The 21,953-nt window shown below is 35.0% G+C and overlaps 2 protein-coding genes across 6 annotated transcripts in view; one reads left to right on the top strand and one right to left on the bottom strand.

The window, feature by feature from the left end:
- Positions 1-17,340, top strand: part of LOC126818166 (uncharacterized) — a 61,245-nt gene extending 43,905 nt beyond the window's left edge. For 2 of the 5 annotated variants that reach the window (XM_050545398.2, XM_050545399.2), the window contains 7 exons: positions 2,296-2,491; positions 3,391-3,597; positions 5,171-5,266; positions 12,225-12,595; positions 13,233-13,399; positions 14,072-14,365; positions 15,084-17,340. In XM_050545398.2, coding sequence (XP_050401355.1) covers positions 2,296-2,491; positions 3,391-3,597; positions 5,171-5,266; positions 12,225-12,595; positions 13,233-13,399; positions 14,072-14,365; positions 15,084-15,229 — 1,477 coding nt within the window. In that variant the 3' untranslated portion in view covers positions 15,230-17,340. Of the gene's footprint in view, positions 1-2,295; positions 2,492-3,390; positions 3,598-3,620; positions 4,261-5,170; positions 5,267-12,224; positions 12,596-13,232; positions 13,400-14,071; positions 14,366-15,083 lie in introns of those variants that run through there. The other 3 variants (XR_008787814.1, XM_056100197.1, XM_056100196.1) reach the window with 3 other exon arrangements.
- On the bottom strand, positions 4,707-8,135 carry LOC126818171 (serine/threonine-protein phosphatase 6 regulatory ankyrin repeat subunit A). Its single transcript, XM_050545406.2, has one exon. The coding sequence runs from the start codon at positions 7,922-7,924 to the stop codon at positions 6,584-6,586; it is 1,341 nt and encodes a 446-aa protein (XP_050401363.1). The 5' UTR covers positions 7,925-8,135; the 3' UTR covers positions 4,707-6,583.
- Positions 17,341-21,953: the final 4,613 nt, after the last annotated feature.

Genomic DNA, 21,953 nt, shown 5'->3' on the forward strand with positions numbered 1-21,953 from the left:
CTTTTATCGTAACTTCATTTGAAATTCACAGTGAATATGGAATTTTCCGATGACAGTATAACAATAGATCGCCCTCATTTCTCAAACAATCAACGCCGGGAATCTTATTACCATGTACGGTTCCATGCGTAGTAACTGCTTATATTTTTGCGCGAAAATTGCATGGGATTCACGGACATGAATATCAAATAATGTTATCATACGTGGAGTTCCTGATGACGTTTGGTGAGTGATTAAAGTGTCAATGTAATTGTAAAATACCTTTTTATACGCCCACATTGAAATGTGGTTGTTTATTGTCGTCGCCCCCGTCCGGCCAAAGTTAATATTCGATTGATGTTAAATTTATACACAGTGTTTAAGGTCATGAGACGAAGAATCATATTGATTTTCAGCGATTTCCGATAATTACTGCCAGAGTTGTGGCCCTTGATCACTTCAAAATATCTTGTAGATGCTCTAAAGGCTAAAGTTATCATCCGATTGACTTCAGATTGATACACAGAGTTTTAAGGTCTTGAGAGGAACAAGTATATTGATTTTCAATGAATTTTGATAACTTAAACAGCTAAATCCATGATGTTAAATGTTTTGTATACTAAACGTTAGCATTTGGCAGATTCAGAACCATATAAAAACCAAACAAATTCTAATGATTTTCTGATAATTACTTAATGAGTTGTTATTTTTAATCAGATTTTAGTGTATTATATATGGTTCTTTACCGCAAAAAGTAAAAATGTCTTTGATCTGGCCGGTGTAAAAAAGATAATTACCTATCAGCATCCCTAATCCCACATCGAGGTGTAAATTAATTTATAATCCTGTGTCTGTGCAACTTTAGCCGGAGGGATTAATGTGAGATATTAACGACACTACACTTGCCACTTTATTATTAATACACAAAGATAGTTAGATGACCCTTCTCAATCTGTTATTCGATTTAGATGGTTAACATCAAAATTTATTTGTACTGTTAATTCTAACGTATATTGAGTTATTTTTTCGTATTTCTCTTTTACAGTCTATTTCAGAGTAATGAAATCAAATCCACATGCAGAAATAAAGGCGCCGTACGATGGCTACAGGAAAACGAGATACAGTTGGCTACTCTGATAACGGAACGTCATTTACAAATCGCATTTCAATCATGTTTGACTTTTATGATACATTTTGCATGACCAGTTCTTTTTACACCTGTACTGTTTTACTCGGGGAAATTAGAATAACAATACTCTTCTGACAGTAATGTATCTCAAATCAAATGTATCAAAAAGTCAGTTTAAAAACACAGTTTTAATATCGCTGTCGTGAGAAGTGAGGGCGGGACATTATAAAACAAATTCTAAATTGGATCTTAAATTAAAATAAATTACAAAACAAATTATTCCGTCGTCAGTTGTTTTATTTAACTAGGGGATTAAGGAACCAGTCAGGCGTTAATGAATACATACACCGGCTGTATATAGGTAATTAAGAAATAAACATTCCGAATATGCATTCGGTCACTGTGATGTTTTCGATAATTGGCAAAGTCGTTTTTACGGGAGGTCTATATTTGCAACTTTGAGTGAAGATAACTGAATTAATTTTAATCAGATTAATGTTAACTTGCCGTAAAGTGCATATAGTAACCATTGGCTATAAGTACCAAAAAGTTTCCTTGTCCATCTTATGTGCCCTTTAATTATATTCTATCAGTTTTTAGTTTGCTTTAAATCAAATTTTTGGTTGGGGTTAAAGTGTCCAGATGTTAGTAACATCAGAATATAATAGCAAAGTCAACAATATACCCACCTTAATTGCTTTAACCATTACATCTCTGATTAGTAATGTGGAGGAAGCTGAGCTATTATATATAAGTTCCTATCATACTATGTTGGACACTGTTACACTAGGAAACATAAAGTCTACAACTTGTTAAGATTTCATTGATAGCTAGATGTGGGTGCACCTCTCAGCAGAAGCAACCCTGTCAATCACAATTTTATTTTAGTATTGATTGATAGTAAAACCAATATTGTGTAGCTAACAAATTATGAATTTTTAAGAAAATCAGCAGAGGTGTCATGGTACATAATAATTTTTCTTCAAAATTATTATAGACAATTGAATTTAATCAGATGCTAGCCTTAAATACTCAGGTTGATATCTTGGTACTCTGTCCCATTAATATTGCAGATAAGGTTAGACTGGATTATCATGTCCAGAGTACTCATCAGCATGTATATTAACTACTTACTTTTTAATAGTTACTTTTGGTCACAAGTGATTTAAACTTGTTTTCTCTTTTAGATTTACCTTACAAAGTGTTGATAATTTCCAGCAGGAATTAGAAAGGAAATCATCCCAATCTGATTTGTCTTTACGTCCCAATTCTCCTGATGATGGAATTATTCTCGGTCAAAAGGGAAGTTATAGAACTACAGAACCGTTGATTTTTACCCCTCGTCAAAATACTACAAGATTCACTGGATCAGCTCATAAACCGGTAAAACTAACTTTGAGTTTTATATATTTTGTACCTCTTTCTGAATGGTTTGCACTCCTGCATAATGCAGCTTTATAGCGCCTAAAATCTGCCAATACAACTTCACATTTGTACCAGGTTGTACATATGTGTTTGTAAATACGTGTGAGTGGAGCAAGTTAATATTGTTTACTTTAGTAACAACAGTTCATGGAACTTGTCCATCCTCATAGATTCTTTGATGATTTGACTGCAAGGGTGTCTCATCACTCTCGGATTACCTAGTCCTAAATCTTACTGGAAGATAACTATGAAGGGGTTATTCTCAGCTATAGTACTACAGATATTGTCATAAAATATATTGCTACCTCGATATGACTTTAGAATTTGTGGGAAATATTTTCTCAATGATATAATAGCAGTCATAATAAACCAGAACAATCATTGAGATTATTCTTACAGTATTAAAACACTGAATCTTGTTGATTAACACGTGATCACACCACAATTAACATTTGGGTAGCCTAACGGGAAGTCAGGTACCATTACAGAGTTTTACAGCCAATCAGGGACTCTTCTGTAAACAGACAGGTATCTTGTGTACTTGTCTGTAGTATTGTAGCTGATCACAACCCCTTCATCGGAAATAACATCCCAAACCTTCAGACAGCATTGTGTCCCAAGTATAAATTATCAAAATTTATCTAAAACTGTTGGCTTGTATAGTAAAGCCTTAGTGTGATTATTATATATTTTTATACATGATAGTGACTTTATCAACTTCTAAATTTAAAAGGTTTTTATACTTTGTTACCGGAATATTAGTAGTCAGATATTTATTTCAAATTTAAATTCAAATCATTATTACATATATTATGTTTCCTTTCCCCCCCCCCCCCCCAAAAAAAAAAAAAATTTAGATAACAAAAACACCACGACCCATGTCCTCAGTATTAAAAGAGAAATTAGATTTGAAGCTAGATATGAGTAAAAATCGAGCCAAGTCGGCAAGAGCCACCCGACGATCACAATCTCCATCACAAACCTTTAGATCAGAGAGTATTCAAAATGTCAAGACAACAAATGGTATTCAAGATTCACAACCAGATGAAACAGTTTATATTAATGTAAGTTTTTAACCCTATTTATTACATCTAGTCTTCCACTGCAATGTAGTCTTTGTCAGTGATGCAGGACGGAGGGCCTGACAAGGACAGCTGTCTAGTCGTTCGGATGGGATAAAAAAAACGAGGTCCCGTGTACACATTGGCGTGCACGTAAAAGATCCCTTGACAGTTGGAATTCGACATAAGAGTAGGCCAAAGTGCCGCTGTCCGGGCAAAATTTCCCTCATGGCACACTGTATGGCGTATGCCCGTCTTCATTAGCCCAGTTTGGAGCAGAACACCTATAATAATAGATGGGGGGGGGGGGGAATGGTTAACATGTGCACGTTGCATCATAAGGTCTGTAATTGAATAAAGTGGTGTGGTTTCAACTCCCCACTTGTACGTGATAAGAAGTAGGGATGCCTGACCAACCTCATGGGTTTTCTCCCACTGCAAAATTGAACCATATGTTAGTACCGAAATGACCTAGTTTGTGTCACGTGGACGTTAAACGGTTAAACCCCATTTCTCTCTCTCTCTCTCTTTCTCTCTCTCTCTCTCTTTCTCTATAATTATAGGGTCCATCATTTTACACAATCCTGACTCACAACATTCATCCACCCAATGTTCTATTCTGAAAGTGTTGTATTTTCCATCCAGACAGATTTATGGACTACAAAGGTAGCATTGTGTGGAAAACACTGACTGTACATGTCAGTGTGATTAAAATCAGATTTTTTCAAATCTATTTTTCATTATCTTTCGTTTTATATTTTGTATTTTATATTATAACGAACTTTGGTAATAAAAACACAGTTGTTCCAAATCAAGCAAAAACATTTATTTATAAGCTCCCTGAATCTCGTGCATATCACTTTGGTGGAAGTGGACGTTAAATAAAGCTATTTTACGTAGTACATGACAGAGCTGAGTTCAGCCATCAGAACAGCAATTGCTCTGATTATATGTTAGATCAGTTAGATCTTATTTGGTATAAAATTCAGATGAAACAAATAAAGATAAAATATTAATTTGATTTACAGTACTCTATATAACAGAGATCTGTAACTTTGGAGTGCAACATAATGTGCAGCAAATTAAATAATTGATAACATAAAGAGTAGATATATTTGTTGACAATCAGTTATATTTTTACAATTAATTATTTAAACATACATTATGCAAGAGCTAAATCTACCTATTGCAGGTCCTTCTTTAGGCCTGAAATACTACCTAAATTATTAATTAGACATTAATTTACTTATCCAGACCATAATCAACTCTTGATGGCATCGCTAGCCTGCAATATTTAGTGGATTTGAATACGTTTTGTGATGGATAATTTAACATAAAAATGGATGATGAAGACTTTGTTTATTATCATACCAACGTTAGTATTATGACGATCGAGACTAGCCTAAAATTGAATCGCTAAAATCTTGGTTCAGAGTGAAGCAAGTTGACTGAAACTTTCAGTATATTCTGTTTTCATTATCTATTTTTTAACTATTACAGCAAGAACTGTCAACTCTTTATCCAATCTTACCTAATGCCCCTTTAATATGTTAATATAATTGTCATTTTTTATTAGGCAGAAGTTATGGTGAAGTCTAATATAAATGAATGTATTGACCAAGTTGTAGTTGAAAATAATATAGCAGTAAATGATACAACAGACAGACAACAGGTAGGATGTATATGCTGCAATCTGATTAAAACTAGATGTTATTTTCATTCAAGTTATTTATGTATGATGGATTTTAAGATTTTCTAACAAAACAACTGTACTTTCACTACTTCCGTTATGTTTTTTATCAGTCTCTATAAGGTATATTAATATGATATAATAAGAAATGAAATCTGGTTTAATGTCCTATTTTTCTGCACCGACTGGGATAATAAAGATATGCATTCACCATACAGAGTGCTATGAGAGAAATATTGCCACATCCTACACTTATTTCGAATTCCAACTTTGAAGAGTGCTTTTACGTGCAGGCCAATGTGTACATAGGCCTCAGTTTTTTGTCCCTTCAAAACGACTAGATACTACTGTACATGCCAGGCCCTCTTTCCAGTAATAGAAACCTTTTTTTTGTACCTAAAATTTTGGATTAAAGCGATAATTGCATATTTTCAAAGAAAGTCAAAACATAACTATTTCTATTCTATTACTTAATTGGTTGTCAAATCACTACTATACAATCATAGGAATCATTCTAGCACTTAAAAAACATTCACATAAAAATTTTAAATAATTTCTACTCGCTAATGGTATTTGGAAATGAAAGGATATATTTGCCAATTTCTCAACTGACACAAGTGAATTATAGGATTTAGGATTATTCTTTAACAAGGCAGGACTGTGTGTATAGATGCCATGTATTTTAAGGCTTTATTTTAACATGTTTTAAACATATGACATAAAAAAATGCAATTATTGCATTAAGTTTGCTTTGTTTATTATATAAACCAATCATGTATCACGAATCTACAAATAGCTGGTAAAAACAATTAAAATTATTAACTCTGGCATGTTTATACTAATATTGAACAAACCGCCTTCAGACAGGGCACTCAGCTGGAGGAAGAAGTTTCATAAACCAGTTCAAAACTGTTCTCTTATATTAAAAAATTAAAAACTGTTTCAAGCTGAATTTGATCCAATATGTAGACATTTGTCAAATTTGTAGACAACTCACAATAAGTTTCCTTCTGATATATTTGTCTAACTTTGACAATGGGTTGTAAGTATTCAATTTGTCTTTTGAGTAGATTATAGCATGTATTGTTTTAGAGAGAATCAAAGAATTACCAATATCACAAATTGGAGTAAAAACTAACTCTAGTATGATAAATTTAAGAACAATTTAAAGGATTGAAAGTATAATCAATAAAACACATAATTACATAATTATTGTCAAATATAATAATGAGGTAGACATGATTAAAGGTAATACTCCATACACAGTTGTGAAACAAATCGTATGATTTAATATCACAACTATCGGTCTATCTGGGCATGTCGACGACGTCTTGCTGATTTTCTATCTAATAAAGCTTGTAGCTCTCCGTTAGTATCATAATCTAAAGGTATCTTTCCGTCTTCATCCTGAAGATTGAGATCACCTCCAGACCGTAACAATGTATTCACCATATCCATTTGGTTGGTTTCTGCTGCGTGGTGAAGTGGTGTCATCTGCTTTGAGTCAGAACTATTCACTTGAGCTCCCTCTTTAATCAGAAGATTGGCGCAGTCTGTATAACCGAGTCGGGCCACATGATGTAATGGCGTCAAACCGTGAGTGTCATGGACATTGGTTTTGGCTTTGGCTTGGATTAACAAGTTTGCGATATTGTAATATCCACCTTCGACAGCATTATGTAGAGCGGTTTTGTTTCCAAGTGATAGCATGTTCACATTACGTGTCCTGTTAAGTAATTGAGGAACCAGTTCTGTAGCGCCATTTAGAACTGTCAGATGTAATGGGGATTTTCTGAAGGTGGTTGTTAGATTGACGTCTGCCCCATTCTCTAACAACAGGCCTACTAATTTTTGATAATTTTTTTCACAAGCTAAATGTAAAGGTGTCCTTCCCATGATTTTTTCCTTGGTGTTGACATTAATAGCATTTCTGCTGACTATCAGTTTGGCTACTTCTGTATATTTTTCTATAACTGCTATGTGTAGTGGGCTGTTACCAATTTTATCCTTAATAGTCACGTCTGCTCCTTCCTCCAGCAATATTTTAGCAATGTCTGGGTTTTTATACATGAGAGAAAGTAAAAGTGGGGTTCTGTTCATATTGTCCATAGCATTGAGTTCACCGCCCTTTTCTAAAAACATCGGAATCATGTAAACATTGCCTCGCATTGCTGTAAAATGTAATGGGGTACGTCCTAATTTATCTTTTCTGCTTACAACAGCACCTTCTTCTAACAACAATTTGGCTGCTTGTCGACGGTTTGCCCAGACCATTTTGTGTAACAAAGACTGGCCTGTTTTTTGTGACACTATTTCGTTTACGCTAGCTCCAGACTCGATCAAAAACTTGGCTGCTCTGAAATTTTTGTAAAGAAGGGCTGCATGAAGTGGTGTCAGGCCTTCTTTATTTCTAGTGTTAATGTCTGCACCATTTTTTAGGAAAAAAGCTAGAAGTTGTAGTTTTGATTTATGAATTGCTTCATGTATCAGGGTATTTCCAGTTCCAATAATAACACAGCACATATCTTTCAACTGCTTACTTGGTTTCTGCATGAATTTTTTAAGTTGAATGTCATCACCACGAATTAATTTACCATAAATTTCTGTAGCTTCTATTTCAAGTTTCTCAATTCCTTTCATTTTCACTCTTTAAAGAATTAATTAACAGTGTTTTCAAATTTTCACAGATTAATCGAAAACTTTTATTTTTCGTAATTTGTTATCCACTTTGTTTTAAATTGGCTTTTGCCCCCACTGTGTGAAATAGTTATTCCAGAGATCTGATAAGTTTGCTGTTAGCCATTGGTTAGATTGAGAATACATGTAGGCCTTACATTAATAGATACTATCAATATTTGGCTCTAGCAACCAACACAATGACTATTCTAGATATTGAAACACTTTATAGGTAGTTGAAAGTTTAAGTAATGACAGGGCTTTAGTTGTTAAATAACTATTCAGCAGATACAACCACCATTCACTATTTATTTACCATACAATAGAAAAGATCATACAACTACTTGACTGACTAAAGCTATATTTACATTCTTTATACATAGTGATTTATATAGCCATTCATCTCTATAACAATAAATTGATATTATATACATGTTACCATTGTATAGTGAAAACTTTTACATATGGTCTGGGACTGACTGGGAGTATAAATGAAGGGAATAGAAGCTCTGTGTACTACCATTTGAATGTCTCCGTCTTCTTAGACCCTTTCATCCCACTTTTTGTCCCCTGCCTCTCGAAGAAAGCAGGAAACTATTAAAATGGGTCTGTCTGCCTTGCCTGTCCTGTCCGTCCGTCCGTCCGTCTGTCAGTTACACTTGTAAAATATGTAAATTATTATGACAGGGAGATTTTTAGTCAGATTGTACCAATAAAGTAAATATATTAATCTTATTTGCTGTAGCCTTCTAAATGATGTGATAGGCTTTTTTCTTTTTCTCAAAGAGTGTGCAACATCATTTCCTAATCGGAAAAAGCCATTTCCAACGCCAGATTAACCATGGGGCACAGGCCCCAGGGCCCCCCACATTAGAGGGCCCCCCACAAAAATCTCAGTTGCGTCCAGCCCCCTCCTCTAGAAATGCCATCATTTCATAGCACTCGCATTGATTGGTCCACTGAAATAACGCCAGAATGCGCTAATTTTGTAGCAGAATTTTATTATTTTCTGGGGTAGGTACTTCTAAATGGCTCTACACAAGTGCCTGAAATGCCAGGAAATCACGTTTCCGGCCTCCAATTTCTGAAAAATTCCCCGGGGGAGACCCCCCCCCCCCAGACCCCCTTGCGGGGCTTCGCAACTTTGGCGGCCGGCCACAGCTCTGCGGTCGGTGATCAGGGGCCCCCCACATGTTCCAGGCCAATCTGGCGTTGGCCATTTCTCTTGAATGGGTTTACTAAATTGAACAATAGTGGGATTATAATCCATTATGTAAATGATCGACTTTCATTTTGATGAGGTAAAAATAGTTTTCACTCGAACTGAATGAAACTTCCATAGTCACTTCATGAGAGAAATATAGATAGATCTGACTGATTCGTCGCGAGCAATGTCATTAGAAATTTACTAACATTTCTCCCCTTGGAGAAATTAAGGATCAAAATTTTCAATAGATTAGAAAAAAAGTAGGTCAGATTGCCTTGAACATTTTTTTCTGTACTACCTAAGACACTACTGATGTGTGCACAAAATATGAAGTTTGTCGATCAAACCGGACATGCCACCATCTTGAAACATGAATAATCACTTTTGCGATATTTGACTTACAACCATGGCAGTTACATTTTGTGAATCCTTGAATGAATGCTCTATAGAATGTAGAGAGCAGAATTTGGATTTCAGTCAACTGACGTCACAATTTTGAATTGAATATGAAAAATAATGAAAACTCCACATTAACACGGGCTTGAAAAAGAAACACAATATGCCACTGTTTTGTGAATTCGTTTCCTATTTCCAAAATTAATACATTTCTGGATAACCCGGCTCATGGCCTAAATTTTGGTACATGAAAATTTCAAATTTTCACATTGACGTTTTTTGTGCCGACAAAGTTGTTTACGAGGGAAAAATTCGCATTAACAGCTTGGAAATAAACAGAATAAGTCCTGTTTCATGAATATGTCTCCTATTTATGAAATTAATACCTCTCTGGATAGCCTGATGGTCGTAATTTTGGTACATGAAAATTTTCAAAATATCAAAATTCCACTTTGAGGTATTTCGTGCCGACAAAGTTGTTTACAGGACATTTTTTTTCCTTAATTTTCAAAAACTTTGAAATCAGGTCAATCATTTAAGTAGGTGATTTGGTGCCAATTTTGAAAGTTTTATCAAAATCAGTTGGTAACCAAAGGTTCTGTGCAATAGCTACTGTCACCCACTAATTCTCATTGCGAGAAATGATGTTTTAGCTTCATAATATCACAAGAAACCCTAGTGGTATGACTTTAGATATTTTTCGCAAACAATTGGAAGAAATACGCGACAGGGTGTCACATATGATTAGAAACTGGAAGCCTGTACCGGTAACGATAGAGTTGATCGGTAGCCTACCTCAGATTAGAGATACAGAGGCCCTGCCAGCCATATACGTGATGCCATGGCAAATTTAAAACTTAGTGAAGATAACTAGATATTTTCATCACGTCATGATTATAAAACCCAACCTCACAATTGCCAAATAGCAGTTGAATACTCAATCCGATTATTTCAATAGGCTAGCCCAGTCTGGTTATTCAAATGGTTCTGGTTATTCAAATAGTTCCCATCTGTTTACTGGTACTTATTTTTTTTAAACGACATAGAGTCTATGCAAATAAGCATTTTTATAACGGCAATTCTTTAGCCGTCTCTCTGTTCACCAATAACGGAAGCAGTTGCTCGGTTGAAACAGCACTATACTGTCCACCCAAGATTCACTTTGTGCTCTGGTCGCCAACAACTATAAAAGGGAACAACCATACAATCTGACTTGGGGGGGTTGGGATGGCTTAGTGGCTGGTATCTCTGGATTGGGGTTGTCATTTTGATCCTTGGTTGGAGAGTATGCAGTCTGATTAAAATACAGATCTATATATCGTTTCGGTTTTTTATACTTTTGATGGCCTACACAACATGAAGATCTGACCGGTTGTAATGGGAGGTCGCGTCTGGTCATACAAACGGCTTTTGACCCTATGACATCAGACATTTGATTAACCAACCCGATGATGTTTCTAGTGCTATACCCACAGTTCCGTGCACAGCATGCCAAGAACTAACCGCAAAAGAGACCTTTTCATTGGCTAATGCCTGACATCCACCCGAACATGGCTTATATTACAACTCTTCCAGATCCTAGTGTAGTAAAGACAAGTAAATGAAATTTTGAACTATAAAAAACGAAACGAAATAGGATCTGTGTTTTAATCAGATTGGAGTGTATGTGGGTGCACTCGTTGGTTTACTCCAGGTACGTACTCCAGTTTCCTCCCACAGGAAAGATAATAAAAATGAAAATAAGACAACTTGTCTGCGATATCACATTTGGTGGAAGCAGATATTAAACACCACAAACAACAACAATCTCACATAAACCTGATGAGTTTGAATTCAACGAAACTAGTCGCTTCATGAGAGAAATCTGGTATTACTACTTGCTACTCATCAATTTATAGGTGTATGTTTAAACTAATTCAAGAAAAATTTTGTCATTTTAAAATTGATATGGTTAAATGATTTTGCAAATTCATTGATGTGATAATTGTGATCATTTGTACAAATCCAGTAAAAGATGGATAGATCAAATAGGGCTATGAAATGATGTGAGCAGTGCAAATGATGAGATGATGAGCTTCTACTCCCTCCATTCTATTTATATATATAACAATTATTGTAAGGATATCATATCTAGTTCTATATTAAGATAGGCAACTCTACTTTACCACACACTCAAACCCTTAATCGTATATAATTTTGCAGATATAAGGAAGGTACTGCACATCTTGCATGTCCCCCCACCCCCCTCAGAACAGTGCCATGATGGCTTAGTGAGTATGGCACTTGTTCACTAACAAGGAGGTTTTAGGTTCAATCCCAATTGTGCCGAGAAAGTTCTTCAGGATTTTCCAGAATGGTTTCTGCTTGTCAGTGGAGGACCTGCAAGAAAAAATGTCTTCGGATGACACAAAAAAACAAAGCCCCTTGTACATTTGACGTGCACATTAAGAAATGTTGACAATTTGAATTCAATGAAGAGTACATGGAAATACAGCTGTCCAGTTTAATTTCCATCATTGCACATTGTATTATTACTAAGCCTGGCTGCTGAAGAAAAGTAGGATATTAAACCACATTTCACACACCTTCACTATTTGTTAAAAATTATTGTATAATTATACTTAGATAATTATCTCAAATTTCAATTCTTGTATGTTACAGAAAGTGAACAATGAAGAAACAGAGCAACATGTATGTTCAAACAGAGTTGACGATAATTCACAGGATAAACAGGCCAGACCCAAATCTTCAAAATCAGACATTTATGACAGAAGACAGAACAGTCCCATCATGGCGCTTTCCAAACCTCGTCCATGTACAGCTAAACCAAATTTGGTAACAACCAAGCCTCCAGCATTACCTAAGGCGCCAGAAATAAAGACACCAACCTACATAGAAGTTCAGATACCTCAGTTTGAAATAGAGGAAAGTGAAAGGAATATAAGTATTGAACTCGATTCTCATCGTAAACAAACTCGTCCTGTCAAAAAACAGCCTGATTTAAATAACTATATGTATAAACCAAAAATAAGGTATGTACAAGCTTTAAAATTGAAAATAACATTTCTAAGAATAAAATTAAGGCATTCTTTGAACATTTTATTAAAATTGGACCATACTTTAGTTCCTTTTTGCATTATTTAAATCGGTGAAATGAAGAAACCCATTGAATTTCAACAAATTTTAATAATTACTCCTAGAATTATGGCCCTTGTTTCACTTTGTAGAACCTTTTGGACGTCAGTATGTTACAAGTTTATGAAACTTAAGCTTATGAAATATATATATTATATATATGAATTTATAAAACAGAAAAGCCTATTGAATTTAAGAAATTTCTGTTAATAACTTCTAGAAATAAGGCCCTAGTTTCACTTTGTAGTGAACAATATGTATGAAATTTATTTGCATTATTTACATAGTAAAATTTGTGCATATTATTAACATTAGTAAAATGACGAAGCCTATTGAATGTCAAATTCTTTTGTTAATTACTTCTGGAGTTATGGCCCTCATCTCATTTTGTAGAACATTGTGAACGGTCTTTTGTAAATGCTTTCATTACTGACAAAAGAAAGATAAGTGTGACAACCCCTGTGGACTGCTTGGACAACTAAGTTGCTGTGGGGATATGTTTCGTTGCCTGGCATCTTATCTTTATATTTTCAGTCAATCAAAAAGAAATCGTCCGTTTAGTGCTGTAGAAGCTTACAAGACATTTATAAACCAACAGCCAGGCAGTAATTCTAGAAATCAACCAAGTAGTGGATACATGTCTGATTTCCAGAAAGCAAGAACAGATGCCTGGAAATTGGCTCCAAAGAATATGGTATCAGGTAAAATATATATAAATAAATCCAAATGTTGTCACAATTCATGCTTTTTACCCCCAAAACTGTCACATATAAACAGGAGCAGCAATGTGACTAATAAGAAATTCCCATGTTACAATTTTTGTCGGTTTAGAAGACCCATCTTCATTTTTAAGCCTAGTTTCCTCTTTTACAGTAATGACTTTATGCCTGATAAGGAAAAAGTGTTCAATTGTTTAATAGAAAGAAAACATGTCAATCTTTAAATACCACAGCCTTGTGTTGACCAGACGCTTAATCAAATTACTTCCATTTTGCTGTCCCATTTAAAGGACTGGTAAGCTGGTGATGGTTTCAACCTTGAAGGCCAAAAAATTAGCTTATACAGTTACTAAAGCAGAAAAATTACTGTCTGCTTTATTTATCCCATCCAAAATAGTCACTTCTTCTTGTAAACCCAGTCATTGTATGGAGAAAATCATGCTGCAAAAGTCAAGAAGAGTAAATCATACTACAAGATGAAGTGATTTTTAGTATCTGTTCCATAGCAAAGATATCTTTATTTGCCCATTTGAAAGGTCTTCAATGACACAAATTGAGGCAATAGGATAGGACAAGGTCTGACATTGTGACCAAAACCGAAAGAAAATGTGGAGAGTTCTTTTCTTATTGATATCTAAATTTATTTTTAATTAGTTGTAGATAAAATTACACCTCCACCACAGCGCCCTTCATCACCAGCTTCCAAAGACAAAAGTAAATTCAACAGTGGTATACATGTCACTAAAGCCAACAACTGGTTAGGTGGTGGAAGAGATCTTCATAAAGAAATGACTAAAACTCGTCCCAAATCTGGTCATACACCTGGCTGGAAGGATGGCTTACCAGATAGTCTTAAAAGACCTAAATCTGCTGTATCTGGTGGAACACATGCAGGAAGAACAAGTTTAATGGACCAATCCTCTATGATGTACAGTTCTATGAGTTACGGTAAGTAAACATAGCCCTTACACTAGAAAGTTTTGATTTGCAGGTCATTTATTTGTTTTGTCATTTTCATTTTGTGTTGCAATTCATGATAACACATGTAAATAGAAAACAAATTTTGCAGTTTTTGTATTTTAATAAAGACAATTATCCAATGTTAATTCATGGTTTTAACAGATATGTTTTTATTTATTATCTGATTTAAAAAACTGTTTGAATATATCACTGTTAATTTCTTCTGAAGTTATGGCCCTTGTTTCACTTTGTTGTGCCTTGTAAACACTCTAACGACAATAGTTATCAACTGATTTATATGAAATTTACACCGCTCGGACGATTTAGCTGCTGTGGGCGTATGTTTCGTTGCCTCGCAACCTATCTTTTTAGCTCGTTCTCTGTCCATCTCTTGCAAAATGTGGGCATATCCTGCCTGACAGCCGCTGGTCATTTCAGCCATCATAATGTCCCAAATGTTTTCCAAACCTACCAGAAATTAGCAGAATATATTGAGGAATGCCAATTGGTTTGACCATTGTACATTTGGTTTGACTGCTGTACATTTTAGACATTTCTTAAATTCGTTTCTATTAATGCAAGTCACAAAGTCTGCATTGTCATACACCAAATGGAATTTTCTGTTTCTGACATGGTGCATCTGTTGTGCTTGGTAGATATTTGCCATAATAATATGTAATTAATTGAAATGTTTTTTAATCTGTAGGTGGTTTGAATGATGACATTTCAGAAATACCCAATCATTTTACATATACATCTTTACAACAACAGCTAGGTCTACCAAGACAATTCGGATCAAGTACAGATAGCTCTCATTATTTGCTTCCTCATCAAGATATTATTTATAGGTAGATTCAGTAACACCACTGGGTCAAGGCTACATTTATTAAATGCAGTCCCAGATATTTAAGTACCGGTAAATGAAACTGTTTTATTCATGGTGAAGACTTCTGTAAACCTCTATCCTAGTCCTTATACTATGCAACCATGTGATAATATTTTGAGGAAATACAACTTTTCAGTTTCCATGTGTGGTTTGTGATATTAAAGTCTCCAAATTTAACACTATGTAAATGCCTGGAAAACCATGTCTTTTTGCTGGATTATAGATTATTGCCCTCAATTGTTCAAAAAGTCACGTTTTTAGTTTGTCAGTCCTCTAGAGGTCAGAACTTCATCTGATTTTAAAAACCTACTAATATATCACCGTTTCACCTTGATGTCGGTCGACTGTGAATTTCATGAAAGTAACTGAAACTGCCCGACAAAATGGTCGCTTCCTGTACGTAAATAGCGTAAAAGTATGTAATACCACAGTTGTTGACCCTATAGAGGTCACAGTTTTCATCTGATTTTGATGAAGCTTAAAGTAATGTTTATATCCCAAAGATCTCATTCCTTTTGATATTGGCATGTACCAGACCATAACTTCATGGGTCGCAGCCTTTGATTGTACGAAAAATCACATTTTTAGCTTGTAGACACTCTACAGGTCACAGTTTTTATCCAATTTTGATAAAATTTAAAATATATATGTTCTATCTTTTTCCCTGTATTTGTTGATGCATGCAGGGTAATATGGTACATAATGATTTGTTTGGATTCAAATATTTTATTTTATTTATAAAGCCTACTAATATTGTGCTGTGATATTTATTATGTATTTATTCTTGTGCCTGTTATATTTTCAGTCAGTATTAATTTATAATATTCCATCCATGGGGTCATTCACAATTTCTTGTCAGTACAGGTCAGAGGTTTGGACATTTTTGTCATCCAAATTTTCAGGTATTGTTTTAATTTGGGCATAAGAAAAAAACCTATCAAAATTTTGAATTTTTTTTTTTTGACTGCCATATTGCAGAGGTATCTCTAAATTTACCTTCAAACTTAGATTATTTATTATGACATTAACTTACAATTGAGTATGATTCTACTCAATATTCGTTAGTTTAATGATTCATTTACATGAATATCCCAATATGATTGGTATTGTCAAATACATTTTTTCATCTTTTTTCCTGTTAAAACATAATTTTATTGTTTCATATGAAGCATTCTGTGATATTAATTGTTCCAATAAATATTTGTATCTTTATTGAAAACAGATTATTTTGGGATGATTTAAATTCGGACTTTAAATTGATCTATTTTGGGATGTTGGATTTTTTAAGTTCATGTTTTAAATTCATCTATTTTCATATCTGATTAAATGATTGACACTTTAAAGATGCATTATGTAAGAGCTAAATTTGCCTATTCCCGGTTTTTATTTTGGTTTCCTTTGTTACAAAATAACAAGCCTATAATCAACTCTCTCTGGATATCAGATGGCAGAGATGTAAATAGACTGGAGATGTAAATAGACTGAAATACATTCACTATTTAATGATCTAATTTTAAAATGGAAAAGCAAGACTGAGTTTCAATTAACAGATAACATTAACATTGCTACAATAATAAACAATCTATACCACATTATGTCAAAACTTTAAACAGTGTTAAATTCGCTCAGAATTTAAACTATTTGAATGAAGTTTTCGATATATTATTAATTTTGAATTATCTATTTTTGAACTATTATAGCAAGAACGACCAGCTCTTTATCTAAATCTTACATAATGCATCTTTAACAAGGTTGGATGCTTTAATACAATAATCAGGATTTCAGGAGCATTATACTACACAACTGATGTATTTGGATGAAATTTTATGTGAACTTGCTGTGCAAGTATGTTGTAAATTATATGTTTAAACCTTGGCCTACAGTGTTATAGCCTTCACCTGTTTAATTATTACATGATGGTTTGTTGCAAAATACAGGCCATGTAGGTTTAGACTAGATCTTTGAAAAATGTCAATTCTTATTGAATGATTAACAAATAATCAAAAATCATTGTAATTGTTTCGTAGTAAAATTATACTATCATCCAAAAAACCCAAAACAAACAATTTTCTTCTGTTCATTTGTCAGTGTTTAAATATCTCTTATTTGTGTTGGCTTTACAAGATTTATTTTGAGAAAGAAAGGTAAATAGGGGAGAGAAGACCATGCAATGCAAGTCAAACTTGGAGGAGACTGAGCTCCAGGCTATGGAAAATTCGAGTGATCATATGATAATCTACTAATCAGACCATTTTTCGTCTTTTTTCGTAGACCTGGCTCCGAATTTACAAAGCATTCTCAGACTTAAGTTAAGAATTTACTCAACTTCAATCACTATTTATGAGAAATATCTTTGATCCAGAAACGTAAAACTTTGCACACAGTTTCTTATTGATGTATTTGATACATTAAAACAACAAAAGTTTTATAAAGGGCTATATTTTAGTTAAAATAAGGCCAACAATTTTGATTTAATTCTTAACTTAAGTCTGAGAATGTTTTGTGAACTCGGGGCCAGACCGAGGTATCAGATCCAAGATCTTTGACAGAATTTTCCATAGCATCACATAGTGAATTGCCTATTAAAGAGTCTTATTTTTCTGTCAGTACAAAATCAATGAATGGTATAATTTTGACCAAATCTGGATGGTATAATCATACAACAAGCCAACAGTGAGGCTGATGTCCCCCGCAGCAATCCCAAAATAAATAAATGGCACATATTAATTAATTGCACATTTATCTTTTTGAATAGTATCAAGCAATCAAACTGATTATCTATAATTAGTCTAAGCAGAAAATGTTCATGATCAAACTCGGTCAGTGTTTTTAAGTACCTGGTGGTGAAACACAACACTAAGTTTCATCACTCTTCACAGATTAAAATCAAAGTTATGTTATGCCAAAGCATAGACCAATGAATTTGCATAGCTCTGCTTAGCTTTAGCGGAAAATGTTAATCATTGAACTCCGTCAAGACATTCATAACAGAGTTATGTTCCAATGTCTTGACCAAACAAATTGCTTATTGCTACTTAGCATAAACAGAAAATTCTCATCATCAAAGTTAATCAATCAATCTGATTAAAACACAGATCCTATTTCGTTTCGTTTTTTATAGTTCGAAATTTCGTTTTACTTGTCTTAACTACACTAGGATCTGGAAGAGTTGTTATATTACCAGCTTTTTGGTTGAAGTGAGGGATAAGCCATTGAAACGGTCTGTTACCGCGACTTCTTGGCGTGCCATGCACGGAACTGTTGGTAAACCACTAGAAACGTCAACGCTGATTGATTAATCAATGTCTGACATCAAAAGCCGCTCGTACGACCCTGACACGACCTTCAAGTACAATTTGTCAGATCTTTATGTAGTGTAGGCCATCGAAAGTAAAAAAAAAAAAAAAAAAAAAAGAAATATAGATCTGTATTTTAATCAGATTGTTAATCAAGGTATTGATATGATGAATCTATACTCAGAGTTTCATCACTCTCAATGGATTATCTCTGCTTAGCCTTAGTGAATAAGAGCATTGCTAACGCTGCAATATACGTACGTCCACATTCCTGCTTTGATTGATATGGTACTTTTTAAAATGAAGAGAATGAAATATGAAATGACTGTAATATGACAAGAATGCAAAAAAAAATATTAACAAAAAAGTGGGTGTGACAGGGGGTCGGGGCATGCACAAAAATAAATTGTTCCTGTATTTACGGTATAAGGAATAAATATGCAAAGTTCCAAGATGATCCATATAGAATTGCAGTCTGTAGACAATAAATACAAAAATTGGGTGTGGCTTTGCCCCTGTGGGTTGGATATGGAACAATATAAATAGGTACCACCCTGTTATTGAAATGATTGATATGCTGTATTTGAACAAAATCTGTTTATTACAGATAAAAACTAACAAAAAAATGGGTGCAATACCACATCCTTGGGGGTCGGGACATGCACCAAAATAAATAGTTGCTATCCTTACAGTAAAAGGAACAAGCCAACAGTGAGGCTGATGTCCCCCGCCGAAATAGGAAAATAATTAGAGGACACATATAAATTTATCACAAATTATCTTTTACAAAGTATTGAACAATCAAACAGTATATCTTTACTTATAGTCTAACAATCAAAGTAGGAGAGTTATTGTTTTAGGAAAGTCTCGACCAATCAAATTGCGTATCACTCTGCTTACCCTGAGCAGAAAATGCTCATTATCAAACTTAGTCAAGGTATTACTGTAATGAAACTATACACCAAGTTTCATCAATCTCACTTAATTAGAACTAAAGTTATCGTGTCCCAAAGCATCAACCAATCAAATTGCTTATCTCTGCTTACCCTAAGCGGAAAATGCTCATCTTCGAACTCCATCAAGGCATTGACCTAATCAACACATACACCAAGTTTGAACATTCTAGCTCAATTAGGAAGAGAGTTATCGTGCCCCAAAGTATCAACCAATCAAATTGCTGCTTACCCTGAGCAGAAAATGCTCATTATCAAACTTAGTCAAGGTATTACTGTAATGAAACTATACACCAAGTTTCATCAATCTCACTTAATTAGAACTAAAGTTATCGTGTCCCAAAGCATCAACCAATCAAATTGCTTATCTCTGCTTACCCTAAGCGGAAAATGCTCATCTTCGAACTCCATCAAGGCATTGACCTAATCAACACATACACCAAGTTTGAACATTCTAGCTCAATTAGGAAGAGAGTTATCGTGCCCCAAAGTATCAACCAATCAAATTGCTTATCTCTGCTTACCCTAAGCGGAAAATGCTCATCTTCGAACTCCATCAAGGCATTGACCTAATAAACACATACACCAAATTTGAACATTCTAGCTCAATTAAAAGTTATCGTGTCCCAAAGCATCAACCAATCAAATTGCTTATCTCTGCTTACCCTAAGCGGAAAATGCTCATCTTCGAACTCCATCAAGGCATTGACCTAATCAACACATACACCAAGTTTGAACATTCTAGCCCAATTAGGAAGAGAGTTATCGTGTCCCAAAGCATCAACCAATCAAATTGCTTATCTCTGCTTACCCTAAGCGGAAAATGCTCATCTTCGAACTCCATCAAGGCATTGACCTAATAAACACATACACCAAGTTTGAACATTCTAGCTCAATTAGGAAGAGAGTTATTGTGTCCCAAAAAGTGTGACGGACAGACAGACGGACGGACAGACAGACGGACGAACCCATTTTAATAGTCCCCTGCTTTCTTCGAAAGGCGGGGGACAATAAATATGCCAAGTTCCAGTCTGTAGACAAAAATTGGGTGGGGGTTGGACATGGACCAATATATATAGGTACAACATATGCTGGATCATTTTGAATTGGATCCAAAACTGTTAATAATTGCAACATATATATATCATTTACAGACAAAGTATCGACAAAAAGTGGGTGTGGCACCGCCAAAAGGGCAGGGGGATCATGCACCAATATCAATAGTTGCCATCCTCAGGGTAAAGGAATAAGTATACAAAGTTGCAAGATAATCCATTCAGAATTGGGGCGGTGTGGCTCTGCCCCCGGAGGTCGGGGCATCCACAAAAATAAATAGTTGCCGCCCTTAAGCTATAAGGAATACATATGCCAAGTACGAAGCCGATCCATACAGAATTGCAGCCTGTAAACGGATAAACACAAAAATTGTGCGTGGCTCTGCCCCTGGCAGTCGGGCTATCAATAAAAACAATAGGGGTCATACTTAGGGTATAAGGAATGGGTATGCAGTTTCAAAAGGATCTGTTACGAATTGCGGCCAAAAAGGCGGGGGGGGGGATCGTGCACCAATATCAATTGTTGGCATCCTCAGGGTATAAGGAATAAGTTTACCAAGTTGCAACATAATCCATTCAGAATTGTGGCAGCATGGCTCTCCCCCTGGGGGTCGGGGCATCCACAAAAATCAATAGTTGCCGCCCTTAAGCTATAAGGAATACATATGCCATGTACCACGCTGATCCATACAAAATTGCGGCCTGTAAACGGATAAACACAAAAATTGGGCCTGGGTCGGGCAATCAATAAAAACAATAGGGGTCATACTTAGGGTATAAGGAATAGGTATGCAAAGTTTGAAAAGGATCTGTTAAGAATTGCGGCCTGTAGGCGAAACACAAGACACACACAAAAATTGGCCGTGGCTCTGTCCCAGGGGGTCGAGCATGCACCAAAAATAATAGGTCAGCCTTAGGGTATAAGGAATTAGTAAGAAAAGTTTTGAAGACGATCGATTAAGAATTGCGGCCTGTAAGGAACACACGGACACACAAAAAGAAAATGGGCATGCACCACAAACAATAGGGGTAGGCCTACAAAGAATAAGTATGCAAAGTTTCAAGATGATATGTTAAGAAATGCGACCTGTTGACGACAAACAAATAAATGCAAGAAATGGGCGTGGCTCTTTCCCTGGGGGTCGGCCATGCACCAAAAACAAAAGGGATCATCCTTAGGGTATAAGTATGTTCGATCACTTAAGAATTGCGGCCTGTAGACGACACACATACACACTGGCAGGGACGATGGCAATATATACTTCCACATTACGAATGTGCATGATCGAAAACTGTCAAGGGTATAAGGAATAAGTATGTAAAGTTTCAAGATGATCACTTAAGAATTGCATGGACCTATAAAAATGTGCATGATCGAACACTGTC

This window comes from Patella vulgata, chromosome 4 (genome assembly GCF_932274485.2).
Source record: "Patella vulgata chromosome 4, xgPatVulg1.2, whole genome shotgun sequence".
Lineage (NCBI taxonomy): Eukaryota > Metazoa > Mollusca > Gastropoda > Patellidae > Patella > Patella vulgata.

Coding starts and splice junctions, on each gene's coding strand:
- LOC126818171 (XM_050545406.2), bottom strand. CDS start 7,924: ATGAAAGGAATTGAGAAACTTGAAATAGAAGCTACAGAAATTTATGGT.